Source organism: Oncorhynchus tshawytscha, linkage group LG11 (genome assembly GCF_018296145.1).
Source record: "Oncorhynchus tshawytscha isolate Ot180627B linkage group LG11, Otsh_v2.0, whole genome shotgun sequence".
Taxonomy (NCBI): Eukaryota; Metazoa; Chordata; class Actinopteri; order Salmoniformes; family Salmonidae; genus Oncorhynchus; species Oncorhynchus tshawytscha.
Window position 1 is genome coordinate 7,239,037 of NC_056439.1, and position 20,248 is coordinate 7,259,284.

Below are 20,248 nucleotides of genomic sequence, written 5' to 3' on the forward strand. Positions count from 1 at the left end.
AAATCTACATTTCTCACATTTAAAAAAATCGTTCTGTAACAGTATGAATTTGTATGCTATTTGTCTATCAGTAAATGTACAATTGAGCCTACATACACCTACTGTACTGTATATTATAGACTACAGCTACAGAAATCGTTCCACAACAATTGATTGATGACAATAATCACTGAGTAGGAATATTTGATAGGTTAGGTGGGAGTTTTTCCTCCACTGAAGTCACCTAGTATTTCAGTGGCCTCCTTTCCCCGCAGAGGTCCGTCGCTCTCTCTCTCTTTCTTCTCCCTGGTTAGGTCTTCTAGGCCCACATCAGAAAAAGATTATCACAATCAGCGAGGGGGAACGAAGGCCTGATAGTAAACTATGTTCGAGACAAAACAAGCAAGGCCCACGCCCTTTCAGAACAAATCAATTAAACTCTTATCACGTTCTATCCGATTGAATTAATCTTGAAGCAATTGGGAGTAACAGGCAAAACTAACTTTCACCCCACGTCAGTTATCGTGGAATTTGTATTTTCTCCCAACACCAGAGAAAAGATAAATAAATAATTCAAATTACGAGTCAGAACACAGCCCTTAGATCAAGTTCAGTATTTAATTAATATTCACACAAAAAAAAATAAGAAACTTAAAACAAGCTCCAAGCTTGTATTTTTTATGTCCCCCTTATTTATGCTGCTATCTCCGTTGGGCTTCTAAAACCCCATTTCTGACTCATCTTTTCTTCCTTAAATACGGAGCGTTAGGCTTGTCTCCCAAACGGAACACCATTCTCTGCCCACAGGGGCTCTGGTCAAAAGTAGTGCATTTTTGTAAGGGGTAGGGTGCTATTTGGGACAGTTGTAGTGTGACAATCCCATTAAGACACAGCCCCCTGGTCGTAGACGTCACCAGTCAGTCCAACCAGTTAACCTGATGAAGAAGCCCTACATAACTAAACAGAAGCTTCATAACACCTTCATAGGGGCATGATGACAACCAATGTAGTAATGCTCTGTTGAAGACCACCGATTAAGGTTGTGGAGCTCACGACGAGTCTATGAATGCTGTATGAGTTGTCGTGAAGGCGGTATGAATCTCTGTAGAACCCCCCTCAGTAACAGCTCTCTCCTCTTGTGCTTTCTGAGCCAAAGCAGGCAGACGAGTCCCAAATGGCACCCACTTCCCTATGTAGTGCACTACTTTTGACCAGAGCCCTAAGGGAATAGGGTTCCATTTGGGGTGCAATCTATCAATCCCTTGTTTTAATGTCATGTCACCTGTTATTGATCACAGCGCTTTAATCATTTATACAAATCACATTATATTATTCTCATTGAAAGTGAACTTACAGAAATAAACTATTTCCTCATTGTAATCATTGTCAAGCATCAGTTCACGTCGACTGGCAGATTATGGAGAGGGTGAAATAGAGAGTGAGGTGAGAAAGACGAGAGGTGAGTTTCACGCCAAGGGAGCCTCGTGGGGGAAGAGACGAAAAGACAGAGTGAAGTGAGAAAACGGAGAGATCAGAGAGAAGAGAAACAGGCATGATTCTCGACAGAATACAGATATGATTCTGTAAACAATGACGTCATTGTCAATAGGCATCAAAACACCTAAACCAACCAACCAAAACATCCTGTCAAGAAAAAAAAAGACTTGGAAGCTAAACTTGTAGGACATGCAGATGTAGGATCTTAACTTGATCGTCCTGTTGTTGCAGGAAACTTCCTGCACAGCAGAAAATTCAAACTTATAGTGTATTCAAGGTGGAAAATTGTCTTAAGTTATTAATTTCAGACTTCATTTGCCTTGACAATTTATCGAACCCTACAAAAACCTCCATTATAATCCACATGTCATTTTGCTGCAGGATTACTTTCCTGCTGTGAGAAACTGGTCAAACTAAGATCCTACACCTGTAAAGATGTCCAGATTTGGCATAGAAACAAACATCATACATGCAGAGCCAGGTGAATAAGAAAGAAGATAGGGTTATTGAAGTCTCCAAAATGACCACTGACCAGGGCCCGCATTCATAAAGCCGCTCAGAGTAGGAGTACTGATATAGGATCAGTTTAGCCTTTTAGATCATAATGAATACGATTACATGGACAGGTCCTAGAGTTGCTATGATTTCATGGGATTTTCCTTCTTTAGTAATGTCTTATGTACTTCCTAACCAGAACGAAGAGCGACAAAGACAGTTTACAGGACAACAGAATTCCTGAACAGAACTGCACCTGTAAAACGTTTTGGCTCGGGTGGGTATTAAGTTAACATCATCATGTACGAACGAATATGATCAACACATGTCATCTGACATCGGTGTAGAATGATATGGGTGTTAGAACAAGTCAAATGTACTCCAATGCGTATACCATACAGTGCCACAAGGGGCTTGTGCTACGGGGTGAAACCAGCGATAAGGAATACATGTGTAGATATATTTTATGTAGAACATGACTCTCTGACATGTAGAATAAGGAGTCACGTCAGCTCCATTTCTATCTGAAACGTACGTGGCCAAGGTATTGTTGATTGGCTCAGTATTCCACAAAGGGAGGGAGAAGAGTGAAAGGGCCGACAGCCAATAGGAGGAGAGAGAGGGGAGAGTGAAGGGGCCGACAGCCAATGGGAGAGTGTTTCTAACAACACATTGGAACACAAGGAGAGGTCCTGAGACAGTTATGCACTTGAGAATGACAGGAGGGGAGGAGAAGAGAGAGAATGACAGGAGGGGAGGAGAGAGAAAGAGAGAAAGAGAGAGAGAGAGAAAGAGAGAGCAAAATGAGGGAGAGACTGGAGAATGTGTGGTGGGAGAGGAGTGACGAGGTGAGAGCAGAGGGAGGTTCAGGAGTAGGGCTGTGGCACTCCAAACCCGGGCCTGTACAACGGCCTGCCTGTGGGGGACTGAGAGTTGGGCAGAGCAGGGCCCGTGGGGTAGCTATAACCCTCAATCCCGCCGTAAGGGTACGCAGAAGGGTAGGGGGCGCTGTACTGCCCGAACGCAGACCCTGAGCCGGGGACGCCAGGGAACGTGGGCTGGGTGGGGTACGGGCAGGCATTGGCCGGAGGCCCGAAAGCGGGACGGGCTGAGTAGCTCGCCGCTGAGGTGAAAGGTGAGCCGGGGCTGGGATAGGGAGGAAATTGACCTGGGGGAATGGACGGGCCTGGTCCTGCGGAAGTGGCTGTCGGGTTAGGAGGAGAGACAGGGTAAGGGGTGTAAGGTAGGGCGGAGCCAGGGCCATTTTGGGAAGAGGGGTTTTGGAAGCTAGAGTGATTGTTGGGATTGGAATTCTGCTGCGGTTGTTGTTGCTGAGGAGCTTGATGATGATGATTCCATGGCGATGACTGTGTTGTCGCTGGGTCCTGATTGGCGCTTGTTTGTGATGTCATGGAGCCAGCGTCAACGGCGGCGGTCTCCTTCTTCTGGCGCAGGATCTCCTGCAATTTCTCTATCCGCACTCGTCTTTTGTGAGCGAGGGAGCGGAGGGAGAGGAAGCGGTCAAGGAACGAGTCCAGAGACAGCTGGCCATCCAGAAACTCATCTGCTAGACTCTGATGGAGAGAGAGAGCGAGAGCGATGAAGAGAGAAAAAGAGACAGAGTGAGTGTTAAAGAACGGGAGCGAGGGATCGGGGTAAATATGGACACTATTGACAAAAAAGTATTATAATTATGTCTTATTCCAACTGCTGGTTCTCTGTACGGCGTTCAATAGAGTAAGAGATGAGTAGATCATTTTGTCGCCATTGGTCCTGTGTTAAAGGATACATAGGCATTTCCCAATCTCGTCAACAGTATAATCTGCCGGTTTCATTTTCCGACTGAGTCGTCTGTCACTGTGGCCTCTCACCTCTGACTCAGTCTCTGTGCTGGCGCCCTCTGTCTGGAGTCTGGAGAACAACCCCTCTGGTGATACCTGCCCCATGATGCCATCTGTGGGGGAGAGAGAGAATGTAAGAGACCAATATAGAGGGAGGGAGTGAGTGTAAGAGACCAGTATAGAGGGAGGGAGTGAGTGTAAGAGACCAGTATAGAGGGAGGGAGTGAGTGTAAGAGACCAATATAGAGGGAGGGAGTGAGTGTAAGAGTGTGAGTGTAAGAGACCAGTATAGAGGGAGGGAGTGAGTGTAAGAGACCAATATAGAGGGAGGGAGTGAGTGTAAGAGACCAATATAGAGAGACCAATATAGAGGGGGAGTGAGTGTAAGAGACCAATATAGAGGGAGGGAGTGAGTGTGTAAGAGACCAATATAGAGGGAGGGAGTGAGTGTAAGAGACCAATATAGGGAGGGGGAGTGTAAGAGACCAGTATAGAGGGAGGGAGTGAGTGTAAGAGACCAGTATAGAGGGAGGGAGTGAGTGTAAGAGACCAGTATAGAGGGAGGGAGTGAGTGTAAGAGACCAATATAGAGGGAGGGAGTGAGTGTAAGAGACCAATATAGAGGGAGGGAGTGAGTGTAAGAGACCAATATAGAGGGAGGGAGTGAGTGTAAGAGACCAATATAGAGGGAGGGAGTGAGTGTAAGAGACCAGTATAGAGGGAGGGAGTGAGTGTAAGAGACCAGTATAGAGGGAGGGAGTGAGTGTAAGAGACCAGTATAGAGGAGGGAGTGAGTGTAAGAGACCAATATAGAGGGAGGGAGTGAGTGTAAGAGAGAGTGTAAGAGACCAATATAGAGGGAGGGAGTGAGTGTAAGAGACCAATATAGAGGGAGGGAGTGAGTGTAAGAGACCAGTATAGAGGGAGGGAGTGAGTGTAAGAGACCAGTATAGAGGGAGGGAGTGAGTGTAAGAGACCATATATAGAGACCAGGAGGGAGTGAGTGTAAGAGACCAGTATAGAGGGGAGGGAGTGAGTGTAAGAGACCAATATAGAGGGAGGGAGTGAGTGTAAGAGACCAGTATAGAGGGAGGGAGTGAGTGTAAGAGACCAGTATAGAGGGAGGGAGGAGTGTAAGAGACCAGTATAGAGGGAGGGAGAGTGAAGAATATAGAGGGAGGGAGTGAGTGTAAGAGACCAATATAGAGGGAGGGAGTGAGTGTAAGAGACCAATATAGAGGGAGGGAGTGAGTGTAAGAGACCAATATAGAGGGAGGGAGTGAGTGTAAGAGACCAATATAGAGGGAGGGAGGGAGTGTAAGAGACCAATATAGAGGGAGGGAGGGAGTGTAAGAGACCAATATAGAGGGAGGGAGGGAGTGTAAGAGACCAATATAGAGGGAGGGAGTGTAAGAGAGAAAAAGGGCGAAAGAAAGAGAAAGGGGCATAAACACCTCCCACACTTCAATGTCACGCCAAGCTTCTCAGTCCCCGTAGACACACACAACACCGACAGCACAGCGCTTCACGCCTGTTGTTAAACAGTAGGCTTGGGAGGTATACTGTATATACCATATCCCGGGGTATTTGGGAAAAAGCCACAGGCTGGTTTTTTCAATACCGTCAGAACTACTTAGCTGAAGTTTTTCAATAAATTGGAACATTTGTAGCTACTTTTTAAGTTATTACCCGCAGGCAACTTGTATAATATGTTAGGAGATAAAGCAGATTGCGTTCTTCACTTCACCCGTCACATTATGAAGCTTACCGTTGTTCGCCAGAACAGTTGAGACAGTCACGTGTTTGTTTGTAAATGGCACAACGGGAGAAAGCGAGCTAGTGAGTCCGTAGCGTTTGATATCTATCGGCGAATCCCAGTTGTGCGGCACACAAGAGGTGATGAAGTTACAATTGTACGCAATTCACTACTAAATGTAGCCATTTTTTACCCCCTGTGCTTCCTACTAATAGTTTTTTCTCCTCCCATCTGCTCCATGTACACATGCAGCTCTTCCTTCAGAAAAGCACGCGCCAAAACTTTGTTCATTTGCGCGATTTCTCTCGTAAACGTCAACACTCTCCAAAAACGTCATTCGGTAGTTACTAACTATGCGTGTATAACTTAATGAGCTGGATTTGCAATGCATTTGTTCGTTTTCGCTTGTTAGCACCTAGCTAACAGCGTCTATGTGATTTCACTATTAGTTTGTGCTAATTTTGCTAGCATTCTGGTAATAGAAGCACAATGGGTTTTCTTGCGTTTTTAGCGCCCCCATGTGTGCCATACAGGTAACACCGTAAATCCCGGAATGAGAGGAGGACGGTATGAAAATCTGGGTACCGCCGAAGCCTATTAAACACATTTAAAAATGAGAACAAACAAATCTCATGAAGCTCAATGTTGGATAAACATGGATACACACGCAACAGGGAAATCGACTTTCATGCATCTTCAAATACCTCTGGTAGACTTCTCAATGAGGGCAAGCTCAAGGTTAACACCCAGTCAAGGTGAATCACTCGGAAGACTGATTCAGGGGCGAAATAACAACGCATTCCATATGACCTAATCACCTTTAGGAAAAACATATGACGTAACTATAATGAGCTGTACCCAATTCCAGCCCTGCAAACAGACACCATCACAAACACAGCTTCTCATGAAAAGCTGACAAAACAAGGCTGCGGGAATGTAATGTGTGCATGTACACAGATCACACGGCCTGGTCTGAGAGCTGACGGCAGTGGAATGGGAGCTGATGGGGTGGTATCCAGGTAGACCCTGGCAGACAGACACACAGGCCAGATCTGGAAGCCTGTCTGTGTGTGTGTCTGTGTAACCAGTAGAGACCAAGGCTTAGCCCCAAATGGCACCCCATTTCCTATACTACCTAAGCAGTGCACTATATAGGCGAGAGAGTGCTTTTGGGACACAGTCACTGTGTTTGACTAGTAGAGACGAACTGAATGTCCAGGATCTGAACAGGCCAGACAAGATCTATCCCTACACTACACAATCTCTCTCAAGTCTGTTCCTGCCGTCTGTCTGTGTCTCCCTCCCGCTCATCGCTCCATCTTGCTATTTCTATTTCCATATCCTCTCTCTCTTCCCTCTATAATGTTGCTTTTCTTCATCTCTATCTATTATCCATCAAGAACCTCCCATCTCATCCCTCCCTCCCTCCCTCCCTCCCTGGGTACAGTGCTGTTTGTAGGTCTCTCTGACATCCTCAAGTTCAGAGTATCTCTCCATCTCTCATCCCTCCCTCTATCCCTTACCTTTCTGGTCACAGTGTTGTCTGTAGGTCTCTCTGACTCCCTCCAGTTCAGAGTATCTCTCCACTAGATGTTCTCTCTGTCTCTCCAGGCGAGGCTTCATGTCCAGGTTCTGTTCTGCCAGGTTACGGTTGGAGGCCAGTGCCATCTCCCTCTCCAGCTGGATGTTCTGAATCTATAGACGAGGAAGAAGGAGGAGGAGTCCATAATACATTGTATTTCTTCATGTCTTTTTGACCGGGACTATGTATGACAGACATTGTAGCGACCGGATGTGAACTTCCATAGCTCGCTAATTCTCATAATGACCCTAGCCTTGATCAGCATGATAGGATTGCTCCCATTTGGAATAGCGTTATTGGGATTGTGGATAGTGCGTTCGTCTTGGGGGTCAGGCGACCTGGGTTCAAGTCCTGCTCAGGGCACTACTCTCTCCTCCTGTACGTGATGCCACGGCAACATGTTGAATGACAACATTACCAGTCGGTGTATGACAGAAGCTGCCAGGTCCTGCCTTCTGAGACCTGCTTGACAAAAGTCAGATTTTTTGTTTAGGGCAGACCTGGCTAGCCAAGACAGCAGCAACTTAACACAACGAGTTAGCCAGGAACAGGTCATTTGCATCTAGTGAACATATTTCCCCACGTGAAGAGTGGAGACAAACAAATGAAACTCATTGGTTAGTGTTTTGGACTTATGGACAAAGGTGGAAGAGAAGTAAATATGACTGTTGATGGCAGGATGAGCCTGGACATTGCTACTGGTCAGAGTGAGATGAGACCTAGATGTCCGTCCTCCGATGAATCATTCATCTAGGTCCTACACTGAGTAATAGCCAAGTCGTGTGACCTGATAGAAAAAGCAAGGCCTCAGCTCAGAGATAGGCCCTATAGACAACTTGGCTATTCATTATCCCTTACTCAGATACAAAAAAAAAAAACACTGTCACTGTCAATGTCACGCCAAACATGACACATGACAATAATAGATGATCATAGGAGTTGGTTAGAGCACAAACAGATCTGGGACCAGGCTACAACTCAATCTATTTAAGACACAATCGACAGACAATGAGACAAAGCAAAGACGTGATTGCTTACCTCATCAGATTCCAATGCCATGGACTCCACCCGCTCTGTATTGTCCAGCAAATCCTCCAACTCGGATTGGCTGAGGTCCTGAAGCTTGTCCATTGATTTGCAAGGACAGCTGTCAATCACATGGAGGGAAAAGTGAGCTGTCAATGTCACCTGTTTACCGAACATAGCTTTAAGTTTAATTTCTTAAATGATCTAACAGATAGGATACAAAATAGATCCACACAAATTGAGAAATGAACAGGCAGGCTGATCAAATATTAAATGGGAAATCTATTTTCTAGACAAAAATCTAACGTTATCATACAAGACAGAATTGGCAGTTATATGTGAGCACTAAAATGTTACATTGTTCCGCCATGATGCTACATAGGAGAGCTGGGCGATATGGACAAAAATTTATATTGCAATAAATTCCCTGAATTGATGAGATAACGATAAACAGAACAATAAGTTTTTAACATTAATGTGCACCACAGTTTTTATAATGTTTTATTATCCTTTAAACTACTACTAGTTTGATGGTTGTAGCCATCAATTGTCCCATTAGATTCACCCATATTAGCAAACTTATTTCATTCAAACTTCACATTTCTCTAGTATAGGTTACTTATCGTAATGAACGATATCAGCAAAATGGATGTGATAAGTGATCGGTAAGGTCGGGTTTTAAAATTTGATATGTCTATGATTTTCGGTTTATCGCCCAAGCTCTACCACATACATGTTATGCTTTGATAAACCAAACTAAACGAAGAGAGACTTACAATTAGTGCATGCATGTTAAGATAGTTAGGGGAGACAACACACCACAGTCTTGCTACCACACCCCTACGTACATTTTCCCTCAAAGTAAATTATCAACAAAGCCAGTGCTAGCAGGAAAAGACAATTGCAGAGAATTATTTTCTTATTTAAGATACTCTTTTGATGAGTTAGGGTTTCAAATAAATTTTGCAAAAGATGGGCTGGGACTCCGCTGTCCTGACATTAGGGGGGGGAAGCTTGTTCCACCAGTGGGGTCCCAGGACAGAGAAGAGCTTTGACTGGGCTGAGTGGGAGCTGACATCTGTCGTTGTGGCTCCTTATTCTACATGTCAGAAAGGCATGTTTGTAACGCTCCACAACATTGTGCCCTGCTAAACGCACCCTAGCTATCTTGATTGATGGCTTGCCATCAGCTAACCAACACTAATACTGTTGTCAACCAGCTATAGTTAGCCACAGGAAGCAGACTGGCTATCACATTGTAAAGCAAGTTAGAGGGCAACATTACTTATGTTATGCTGCTAGCACATCAAGAAATTCTTTGCGACAGGGCACACAACATTTACGGGCATCAACCTCTGTGTGTGTGTGTGTGTGTGTGTGTGTGTGTGTGTGTGTGACGGATGACGTAAAACGGGCACGGGAGCCCTGACCCCAATATACAAACAAGGCAATCTGGTTGAGGACAAATAACCGGTAAAAGACGAATCTAACATAATTTTACGTGCTAGCTAGCCTTAACGGGTTGTTCGAGTTCCGTGTAGGGATGACAACAACAATCGTTATGATCACATTCAATGAAAGGCAATCTTGCTACCGTCAACTTTGAGGAAAGCCCACCGTTCGCGATCTTCATTCGACCGTGTTGCTTGATGTCAGATACAGCAGTAGTCCAACAATAATTACTTTAATATCTGCTCGACGACAATCATAAAAAATTGATTAAAGAATAGCTATGTTTTATCAGCAATATTTGGAAAGTTTCACTTCACACTACCAGAAACCGCCGCCATTTTTGGAATGACCCATATTCTGCTTCCGTGGGGGGTTATTAAATGCAGTGTCAATAATTTAATGACCTTTCCAACTAAATAAAATTCAAATATATTGTGATCGTGTTGCTGTTTTTACCACACGAATCTTTAGATAGCATGAACAGTTTTCTTTGACAGTACGTCCACTTCTTGGGGCAATGGTTTCATCCAGCGCGCAGCCGATTTGAAGGGAAATCCACCCCTACGTGACAAGAGTATTCCATGAATGCCAGCAGGGAGGTAACCAGTAAAGTAAAGGAAGTCTGGTTGGAAGAACTGGAAACATTATGTCAACGGCCAATATCTGTCATCATGACTCTCACTATAAATGCTTACTAATAAAACATATTGGCAGCACTATATCCAAAAAATAATGACTAACCACAAGTGAAACATTCTAACAGTATGGAAAGAATATGTTGTTTGTTATTTTTTTATTTGATTGATTTATTTAACCTTTATTTAACTAGTGAAGTCAGTTAAGAACACTTTCTTATTTACAACGACGGCCTACCAAAAGGCCTCCTGCAGGGACCGGGGCTGGGAATTTAAAAAATATATTTTTTAAATATACACTGCTCAAAAAAATAAAGGGAACACTTAAACAACACAATGTAACTCCAAGTCAATCACACTTCTGTGAAATCAAACTGTCCACTTAGGAAGCAACACTGATTGACAATACATTTCACATGCTGTTGTGCAAATGGAATAGACAACAGGTGGAAATTATAGGCAATTAGCAAGACACCCCCAATAAAGGAGTGGTTCTGCAGGTGGGGACCACAGACCACTTCTCAGTTCCTATGCTTCCTGGCTGATGTTTTGGTCACTTTTGAATGCGGGCGGTGCTTTCACTCTAGTGGTAGCATGAGACGGAGTCTACAACCCACACAAGTGGCTCAGGTAGTGCAGCTCATCCAGGATGGCACATCAATGCGAGCTGTGGCAAGAAGGTTTGCTGTGTCTGTCAGCGTAGTGTCCAGAGCATGGAGGCGCTACCAGGAGACAGGCCAGTACATCAGGAGACGTGGAGGAGGCCGTAGGAGGGCAACAACCCAGCAGCAGGACCGCTACCTCCGCCTTTGTGCAAGGAGGAGCAGGAGGAGCACTGCCAGAGCCCTGCAAAATGACCTCCAGCAGGCCACAAATGTGCATGTGTCTGCTCAAACGGTCAGAAACAGACTCCATGAGGGTGGTATGAGGGACCGACGTCCACAGGTGGGGGTTGTGCTTACAGCCCAACACCCTGCAGGACGTTTGGCATTTGCCAGAGAACACCAAGATTGGCAAATTCGCCACTGGCGCCCTGTGCTCTTCACAGATGAAAGCAGGTTCACACTGAGCACATGTGACAGACGTGAAAGAGTCTGGAGACACCGTGGAGAACGTTCTGCTGCCTGCAACATCCTCCAGCATGACCGGTTTGGCGGTGGGTCAGTCATAGTGTGGGGTGGCATTTCTTTGGGGGGGCCGCACAGCCCATGTGCTCGCTCGCCAGAGGTAGCCTGACTGCCATTAGGTACCGAGATGAGATACTCAGACCCCTTGTGAGACCATATGCTGGTGCGGTTGGCCCTGGGTTCCTCTAACAATGTTAGACCTCATGTGGCTGGAGTGTGTCAGCAGTTCCTGCAAGAGGAAGGCATTGATGCTATGGACTGGCCCGCCGTTCCCCAGACCTGAATCCAATTGAGCACATCTGGGACATCATGTCTCGCTCCATCCACCAACGCCACGTTGCACCACAGACTGTCCAGGAGTTGGTGGATGCTTTAGTCCAGGTCTGGGAGGAGATCCCTCAGGAGACCATCCGCCACCTCATCAGGAGCATGCCCAGGCATTGTAGGGAGGTCATACAGGCACGTGGAGGCCACACACACTACTGAGCCTCATTTTGACTTGTTTTAAGGACATTACATCAAAGTTGGATCAGCCTGTAGTGTGGTTTTCCACTTTAATTTTGAGTGTGACTCCAAATCCAGACCTCCATGGGTTGATAAAGTTGATTTCCATTGATCATTTTTGTGTGATTTTGTTGTCAGCACATTCAACTATGTAAAGAAAAAAGTATTTAATAAGAATATTTCATTCATTCAGATCTAGGATGTGTTATTTTAGTGTTCCCTTTATTTTTTTGAGCAGTGTATAAATATAGGACAAAACACACATTACGACAAGAGAGACAACACTACATAAAGAGAGACCTAAGACAACAACATAGCAAGGCAGCAACACATGACCACAGCATGGTGGCAACACAACATGACAACGACATGGTAGTAACACAACATGGTAGCAGCACAAAACATGGTACAAACATTATTGGGCACAGACAACAGCGCGAAGGGCAGTAAGGTAGAAACAACAATACGTCACGCAAAGCAGCCACAACTGTCAGTAAGAGTGTCCATGATTGAGTCTTTGAATGAAGAGGTTGAGATGAAGTTTGAGTGTTTGTTGCAGCTCGTTCCAGTCGCTAGCTGCAGCGAACTGAAAAGACAAACGACCCTGGGATGTCTGTGCTTTGGGGGACCTTTAACAGAATGTGACTGACAGAATGGGTGTTGTATGTGGAGGATGAGGGCTGCAGGAGGTATCAGATTGGATGAAGTGAGGCCTAAGAGGGTTTTATAAATAAGCATCAACCATTGGGTCTTGCAATGGGTATACAGAGATGACCAGTTTAAAGAGGAGTATAGAGTGCAGTGATGTGCCCTATAAGGAGCAATGGCAAATCTTATGGTATTCGGTATATTAGGTATTTCATTAGGATCCCCATTAGCTGTTGCAAAAGCAGCAGCTACTCTTCCTGGGGTCCAACACAAAACATGAAACATAATACAGAATGACATAACACAGAACATCATTAGACAATAACAGCTCAAGGACAGAACTACATACATTTTTAAAAAGGCACACGCAGCCTACATATCAATGCATACACACAAAACGATCTAGGGCAAATAGGGGAGAGGCGTTGTACCACGAGGTGTTGCTTTATCTGTTTTTTGAAACCAGGTTTGATGTTTATTTGAGCAATATGAGATGGAAGGAAATTCCATGCAATAAGGGCTCTATATAATCATGTAATTAATAATTAATTAATAATTAATAATTGTTGATAATTGTCTTTAATTTTTTCTGGATTTGGGGACTACGAAATGACCCCTGGTGGCATGTCTGGTGGGATAAGTGTGTGTGTCAGAGCTGTGTGTAAGTTAACTTTGCAAACAATTTGGGATTTTCAACACATTAATGTTTCTTATAAAAATAAGTGATGCAGTCAGTCTCTCCTCAACTCTTAGCCAAGAGAGTCTGGCACGCATAGTATTTATATCAACCCTCTGATTACAATTAAGAGCAACACGTGCCGCTCTGTTCTGGGCCAGCTGCAGCTTAACTAGGTCTTTCCTTGCAGCACTGGACCACACGACTGGACAATAATCAAGATTAGATAAAACTAGAGCCTGCAGAACTTGCTTTTTGGAGTATGGTGTCAAAAAAGCAGAGCATCTCTTTAGTACGGCTAGACCTCTCCCCATCTTTGCAACCATTGAATCTATGTTTTGACCATGACAGTTTAGAATCTAAGGTATGGCCGAATGGTTAAGAACATCTAGCCGCTCGAGAGCACCCTTACCTGCCGTTCTATAAATTATGTCTCCGTAATCTAGCATGGGTAGGATGGTCATCTGAATCAGGGTTATTTTGGCAGCTGAGGTGAAAGAGGAATGAATGACTATGATAGAGGAAACCAAGTCTTCATTTAACTTTAGGTTGCAGCTTTGATATGTGCTGAGAGAAGGACAGTGTACCATCTAGCCATACTCCTAAGTACTTGTATGAGGTGACTACCTCAAGCTCTAAACCCTCAGAGGTAGTAATAACACCTGTGGGGAGAGGGGCATTCTTCTTACCAAACCACATTACCTTTGTTTTGGAGGTGTTCAGAACAAGGTTAATGGTAGACAAAGCTTGTTGGACAGCTTGTTGGACTTGTTAGAGCGTTTAACACAAAATCCGGAAGGGGCCAGCTGAGTATAAGATTGTATCATCTGCATATAAATGTATGAGAGAGCTTCTTACTGTCTGAGCTATGTTGTTGATGTAAATTGAGAAGAGTGTGGGGCCTAGGATTGAGCCTTGAGGTAATCTCTTGGTGACAGGCAGTGGCTGAGACAGCAGATTTTCTGACTTTATACAGTGGGGCAAAAAAGTATTTAGTCATCCACCAATTGTGCAAGTTCTCCCACTTAAAAAGATGAGAGGCCTGTAATTTTTATCATAGGTACACTTCAGCTATGACAGACAAAATGAGAAAAAAAAATCCAGAAAATCACATTGTAGGAGTTTTAATGAATTTATTTGCAAATTATGGTGGAAAATAAGTATTTGGTCAATAACAAAAGTTTCTCAATACTTTGTTATATACCCTTTGTTAGCAATGACAGAGGTCAAACGTTTTCTGTAAGTCTTCACAAGGTTTTCACACACTGTTGCTGGTATTTTGGCCCATGCAGATCTCCTCTAGAGCAGTGATGTTTTGGGGCTGTTGCTGGGCAACACAGACTTTCAACTCCCTCCAAAGATTTTCTATGGGGTTGAGATCTGGAGACTGGATAGGCCACTCCAGGACCTTGAAATGCTTTTGAGTCCCTGGCGGGGTAGTGTGTTACTGATGGTAGGCTTTGTTACTTTGGTCCTAGCTCTCTGCAGGTCATTCACTAGGTCCCCCTGTGTGGTTCTGGGATTTTTGCTCACCGTTCTTGTGATCATTTTGACCCCACGGGGTGAGACCTTGCGTGGAGCCCCAGATCGAGGGAGATTATCAGTGGTCTTGTGTAACGGTTCTCTTGATGTGAAGGAGAGTCGGACCAAAATGCGGCGTGTAGATTGCGATCCATGTTTAATAAACAAACGTAAAACACGAATCAATACAAACACTACAAAACAAAGAACGTAATGAACGTAACGAAAACCGAAACAGCCCTATCTGGTGAAAACACAGAGACAGGAACAATAACCCACAAACACACAGTAAAACCCAGGCTACCTAAATATGGTTCCCAATCAGAGACAATGACTAACACCTGCCTCTGATTGAGAACCATATCAGGCCAGACATAGAAATAGACAAACTAGACAATGAAACATAGAATGCCCACTCAGCTCACACCCTGACCAACCAAAACATAGAAATATACAAAGTAAACTATGGTCAGGGTGTGACAGTACTCCCCCCCCAAGGTGCGGACTCCTGAACCTATAGGGGAGGGTCTGGGTGGGCATCTGTCCACGGTGGCGGCTCTGGTGCTGGACGTGGCCCCCACTTCACCGTAGTCTTCCCCCACCTTGTCCGCTTCCATGACCTCCTTGCCACGGCAACCCTACTTAATAACACAGGACAGAGGGGCAGCTCGGGACAGAGGGGCAGCTCGGGACAGAGGGGCAGCTCGGGACAGAGGGGCAGCGGCAGCACAGGACAGAGGGGCAGCTCGGGACAGATCCTGGCTGACTTCGGATCTGGAAGCAGTCAGGAGAGGAGGCGGATCTGGAAGATCCTGGCTGACTGGCGGATCTGGAAGAGTCTGGCAGACTGGCGGATCTGGAAGAGTCTGGCTGACTGGCGGATCTGGAAGAGTCTGGCTGACTGGCGGATCTGGAAGAGTCTTGCAGACTGGCGGATCTGGAAGAGTCTGGCTGACTGGCGGATCCTGGCTGACTGGCAGATCTGGAAGAGTCTGGCTGACTGGCGGATCTGGAAGAGTCTGGCTGACTGGCGGATCTGGAAGAGTCTGGCTGACTGGCGGATCTGGAAGAGTCTGGCTGACTGGCGGATCTGGAAGAGTCTTGCAGACTGGCGGATCTGGAAGAGTCTGGCTGACTGGCGGATCCTGGCTGACTGGCAGATCTGGAAGAGTCTGGCTGACTGGCGGATCTGGAAGAGTCTGGCTGACTGGCGGATCTGGAAGAGTCTGGCTGACTGGCGGATCTGGAAGAGTCTGGCTGACTGGCGGATCCTGGCAGACTGACGGCTCTGGCTGCTCCATGCTGACTGGCGGCTCTGGCTGCTCCATGCTGACTGGCGGCTCTGGCTGCTCCATGCTGACTGGCGGCTCTGGCTGCTCCATGCTGACTGGCAGCTCTGACGGCTTCTTGCAGACTGGCAGCTCTGGCTGCTCCATGCAGACTGGCATCTCTGGCAGCTCCTTGCAGACTGGCAGCTCCTTGCAGACTGGCAGGTCCGGCTGCTCCATGCAGACTGACAGCTCTGGCTGCTCCATGCAGACTGACCGCTCTGGCTGCTCCATGCAGACTGACAGCTCTGGCTGCTCCATGCAGACTGACATCTCTGGCTGCTCCATGCAGACTGACAGCTCTGGCTGCTCCATGCAGGCTGGCAGCTCTGGCTGCTCCATGCAGGCTGGCAGCTCTGGCTGCTCCATGCAGGCTGGCAGCTCTGGCTGCTCCATGCAGGCTGGCAGCTCTGGCTGCTCCATGCAGGCTGGCAGCTCTGGCTGCGCTAAACAGGCAGGAGACTCCGGCAACGCTGTAGAGGCGGAAGGCTCTGGCAGCGCTAAACAGGCGGGAGACTCCGGCAGCACAGGAGAGGAAGAAGGCTCTGGTAGCGCTGAACAGGCGGGAGACTCCGACAGCGCAGGAGAGGAGGAAGGCTCTGGCAGCGCTGGAGAGGCGAGGCGCACTGTAGGCCTGATGCGTGGTGCTGGCACTGGTGGTACTGGACCGAGAACACGCACAGGAAGCCTGGTGCGGGGAGCTGCTACCGGAGGGCTGGGGTGTGGAGGTGGTACTGGATAGACCGGACCGTGCAGGCGCACTGGAGCTCTTGAGCACCGAGCCTGCCCAACCTTACCCGGTTGAATGGTCCCGGTCACCCTGCCAGTGAGGCGAGGTGGAATAGCCCGCACTGGGCTATGCAGGCGAACCGGAGACACCGTGCGCAAGGCTGGTGCCATGTAAGTCGGCCCAAGGAGACGCACTGGAGACCAGCTGCGTAGAACCGGCTTCATGGCATTTGGCTCGGCGCTCAATCTAGCCCGGCCGATACGCAGAGCTGGAATATACCGCACCGGGCTATGCACCTGCACTGGGGACACCGCGCACCACTGCATAACACGGTGCCTGCCCGGTCTCTCTAGCCCCCCGGTAAGCACAGGGAGTTTGCGCAGGTCTCCTACCTGGCATAGCCATACTCCCTGTGAGCCCCCCCAAGAAATGTTTGGGGCTGACTCTCAGGCTTCCATCCGCGTCGCCGTGCTGCCTCCTCATACCAGCGCCTCTCCGCTTTCGCCGCCTCCAGTTCTTCCTTGGGACGGCGATATTCTCCAGGCTGAGCCCAGGGTCCTTCACCGTCCAGTTCGTCCTCCCATGTCCATAAATCCTTTTGTTTCTCCTGCTGTTGCTGTTGCCTGTTACCACGCCACTTGGTCCTGTTGTGGTGGGTGATTCTGTAACGGTTCTCTTGATGTGAAGGAGAGTCGGACCAAAATGCGGCGTGTAGATTGCGATCCATGTTTAATAAACAAACGTAAAACACGAATCAATACAAACACTACAAAACAAAGAACGTAATGAACGTAACGAAAACCGAAACAGCCATATCTGGTGAAAACACAGAGACAGGAACAATCACCCACAAACACACAGTAAAACCCAGGCTACCTAAATATGGTTCCCAATCAGAGACAATGACTAACACCTGCCTCTGATTGAGAACCATATCAGGCCAGACATAGAAATAGACAAACTAGACAATGAAACATAGAATGCCCACTCAGCTCACACCCTGACCAACCAAAACATAGAAATATACAAAGTAAACTATGGTCAGGGTGTGACATCTTGTATGTCTTCCATTTCCTAATAATTGCTCCCACAGTTGATTTCTTCCAACCAAGCTGCTTACCTATTGCAGATTCAGTCATCCCAGCCTGGTGCAGGTCTACAATTTGGTTTCTGGTGTCCTTTGACAGCTCTTTGGTCTTGGCCATAGTGGAGTTTGGAGTGTGACTGTTTGAGGTTGTGGACAGGTGTCTTTTATACTGATAACAAGTTCAAACAGGTGCCATTAATACAGGTAACGAGTGGAGGACAGGAGCCTCTTAAAGAAGAAGTTACAGGTCTGTGAGAGCCAGAAATCTTGCTTGTTTGTAGGTGACCAAATACTTATTTTCCACCATAATTTGCAAATAAATTCATTATAAATCCTACAATGTGATTTTCTTTCTTTTTCTTTCTCATTTTGTCTGTCATAGTTGAAGTGTACCTATGATGAAAATTACAGGCCTCTCTCATCTTTTTAAGTAGGAGAACTTGCACAATTGGTGGCTGACTAAATACTTTTTTGCCCCACTGTACATTGCACTCTTTGAGTTAAGTAGTTAGCAAACCAGACCAAAGACCCCATCAGAGACACCAATACTCCTTAGCCGGCCTACATGAATGAAATGGTCTAACGTATCAAAAGCTTTGGCCAAGTCAATAAAAATAGCAGCACAACATTGCTTAGAATCAAGGGCAATGGTGACATCATTGCGGACCTTTAAGGTTGCAGTGACACATCCATAACCTGAGAGGAAACCCAATTGCATACCAGAGAGAATACTATAGACATAAAGAAAGCCAGTCAGTTGATTATTGACAAGTTTTCCTGAAGAACTCCTGGGACAGAGAAAAGCACAAGGAAGGATAAACAACAACACAAAAAAACACAGTGCCACACACAATACAGGGCACTAAAACAGCATAGTGGCAAACAAGACAAACTGTCCACACACACACCGCACACACACACACACACACACACACACACACGCTTATGAACCACCCACAAATCATTCCTTACCTCTAGGTACTCTCCTGGGCACTTTTGTGCAGCCCATGTGTACAGGTCGATGCTTGGCAGAGTGCAGGGTGCAGCAGAGCCCTGGACGGAGTGTAGGGAGACGCTGTACAAACACAGAGCCAGTAGGCCCGCCACCAGGCTGGCCACATTAGTGTAGGCACAGCCCGTCAGCTGGGGAGGAAGACACAACATGGAAGAAAGAGTAAGCAGAGACAGGAAAATCTCCTGGCCCCAAACATGAAATACGATAAACTTTATTGTTCCTAAGAGAAAAAAGGTATAGGACCTAAATGTTGCTATATAATGGATGTATCTTCTCATGCACGTAATAGGGTATACACATTGCACAGTAGCCTATGGGCAACATGTTCAGCCTAACATGTGAGTTGCTTTACAGGTCGACCCAGGTGGACATTTAAATAATGGAATCTATTAAACCCGGTTAGAGCAGTGTATGCAATGCAACATGTGACTGTTGTAATGACTTACTAGCTGTCTGCTGGGAGACTTCTCACAGGCCAAGGCGAACGACCCTGCCATCACAAACTTTAAAAGAAAGTATAAACAATATCTGTTGTTTCAATTGCTACAGATGTGACAAAAGAAAACCAAACCATCCAATGATGTACACTATATCACATATTGCATAAAATAAACAGAAGCCACGTGAAGCTTGGCACCTTAATTGGGGAGGACAGGCTCATGGTAATGGCTGGAGCAGAATTGGTAGAATGGTATCAAATATATCAAATACATGGTCACCCTTCAATGTTGTGATGCAAAAATATTGACAAAATGTATTTCTGATCAAATAAAAAAGGTCCTACCGGACATTGTTAATCACGATCAGACGGGATTGTTAAAAGGAAGATATATTGGAGACAACATAAGACAACTACTATAAATAAAGGAAAACTATGAGAATGAGGGAAACCAGGTATAATTTTCATGGCAGATTTTGAGAAAGCATTTTATACAGTCCCTGGATTTTTGAACTCTCTCATAAAATGGGTAAAAGTCATGAGCAACAATCCTTTATGTGAATTAATAAATAACAGTTACTCCTCTGAGAACTTTGAATTGTCAAGAGGCATAAAACAAGGTTGCCCTCTGTCACCATACCTATTTATTATGGCCATTGAATGGTAAACACCATTGTGCAATTTTGGAGTCACTTCTATTGTAAATAACAATAGAATATGTTTCTAAACACTTCTGAATTAATGTGGATGCTACCATGATTATGGATAATCCTGAATAAATCGTGAATAATGATGAGTGAGAAAGTTACAGAAACACAAATATCATACCCCCCCCCAAAAAAAGTGCTACCCTCCCCTGTTATTATAATGGTGAGAGGTTAGCATGACTTGGGGATATCATATTTGTGGG

At 45.9% G+C, this 20,248-nt stretch overlaps 1 protein-coding gene across 4 annotated transcripts; it reads right to left on the reverse strand.

Annotated features, from left to right (window-relative positions):
• Positions 1–578: 578 nt before the first annotated feature.
• LOC112261361 (vacuolar protein sorting-associated protein 37C) lies at positions 579–19,489 on the reverse strand. 4 transcript variants are annotated; one of them, XM_024436634.2, is made up of 6 exons: positions 19,346–19,489; positions 18,857–19,027; positions 8,189–8,297; positions 7,092–7,263; positions 3,843–3,925; positions 579–3,545 (listed from the first exon to the last, which is right to left on the reverse strand). In XM_024436634.2, exons 3-6 carry the CDS (start codon positions 8,279–8,281, stop codon positions 2,838–2,840), a joined length of 1,056 nt encoding a protein of 351 aa, XP_024292402.1. In that variant the 5' UTR covers positions 8,282–8,297; positions 18,857–19,027; positions 19,346–19,489; the 3' UTR covers positions 579–2,837. The 4 variants fall into 4 exon arrangements, with proteins under 4 accessions (XP_024292402.1, XP_024292403.1, XP_024292401.1 ...); XM_024436635.2 differs by lacking the exons at positions 18,857–19,027; positions 19,346–19,489 and adding an exon at positions 10,085–10,196; XM_024436633.1 differs by lacking the exons at positions 18,857–19,027; positions 19,346–19,489 and adding an exon at positions 9,794–9,992.
• Between the last annotated feature and the right edge of the window lie 759 nt (positions 19,490–20,248).

What these genes read in the sequence shown, in the direction of transcription:
- LOC112261361 (XM_024436634.2), bottom strand. Translation starts at nt 8,281, where the DNA reads ATGGACAAGCTTCAGGACCTCAGCCAATCCGAGTTGGAGGATTTGCTG. An exon ending in TGGCATTGGAATCTGATGAG is followed by an intron (nt 7,264 to 8,188) that starts GTAAGCAATCAC and finishes CCTCGTCTATAG; the next exon opens with ATTCAGAACATCCAGCTGGA. An exon ending in ACAACACTGTGACCAGAAAG is followed by an intron (nt 3,926 to 7,091) that starts GTAAGGGATAGA and finishes TCTCCCCCACAG; the next exon opens with ATGGCATCATGGGGCAGGTA.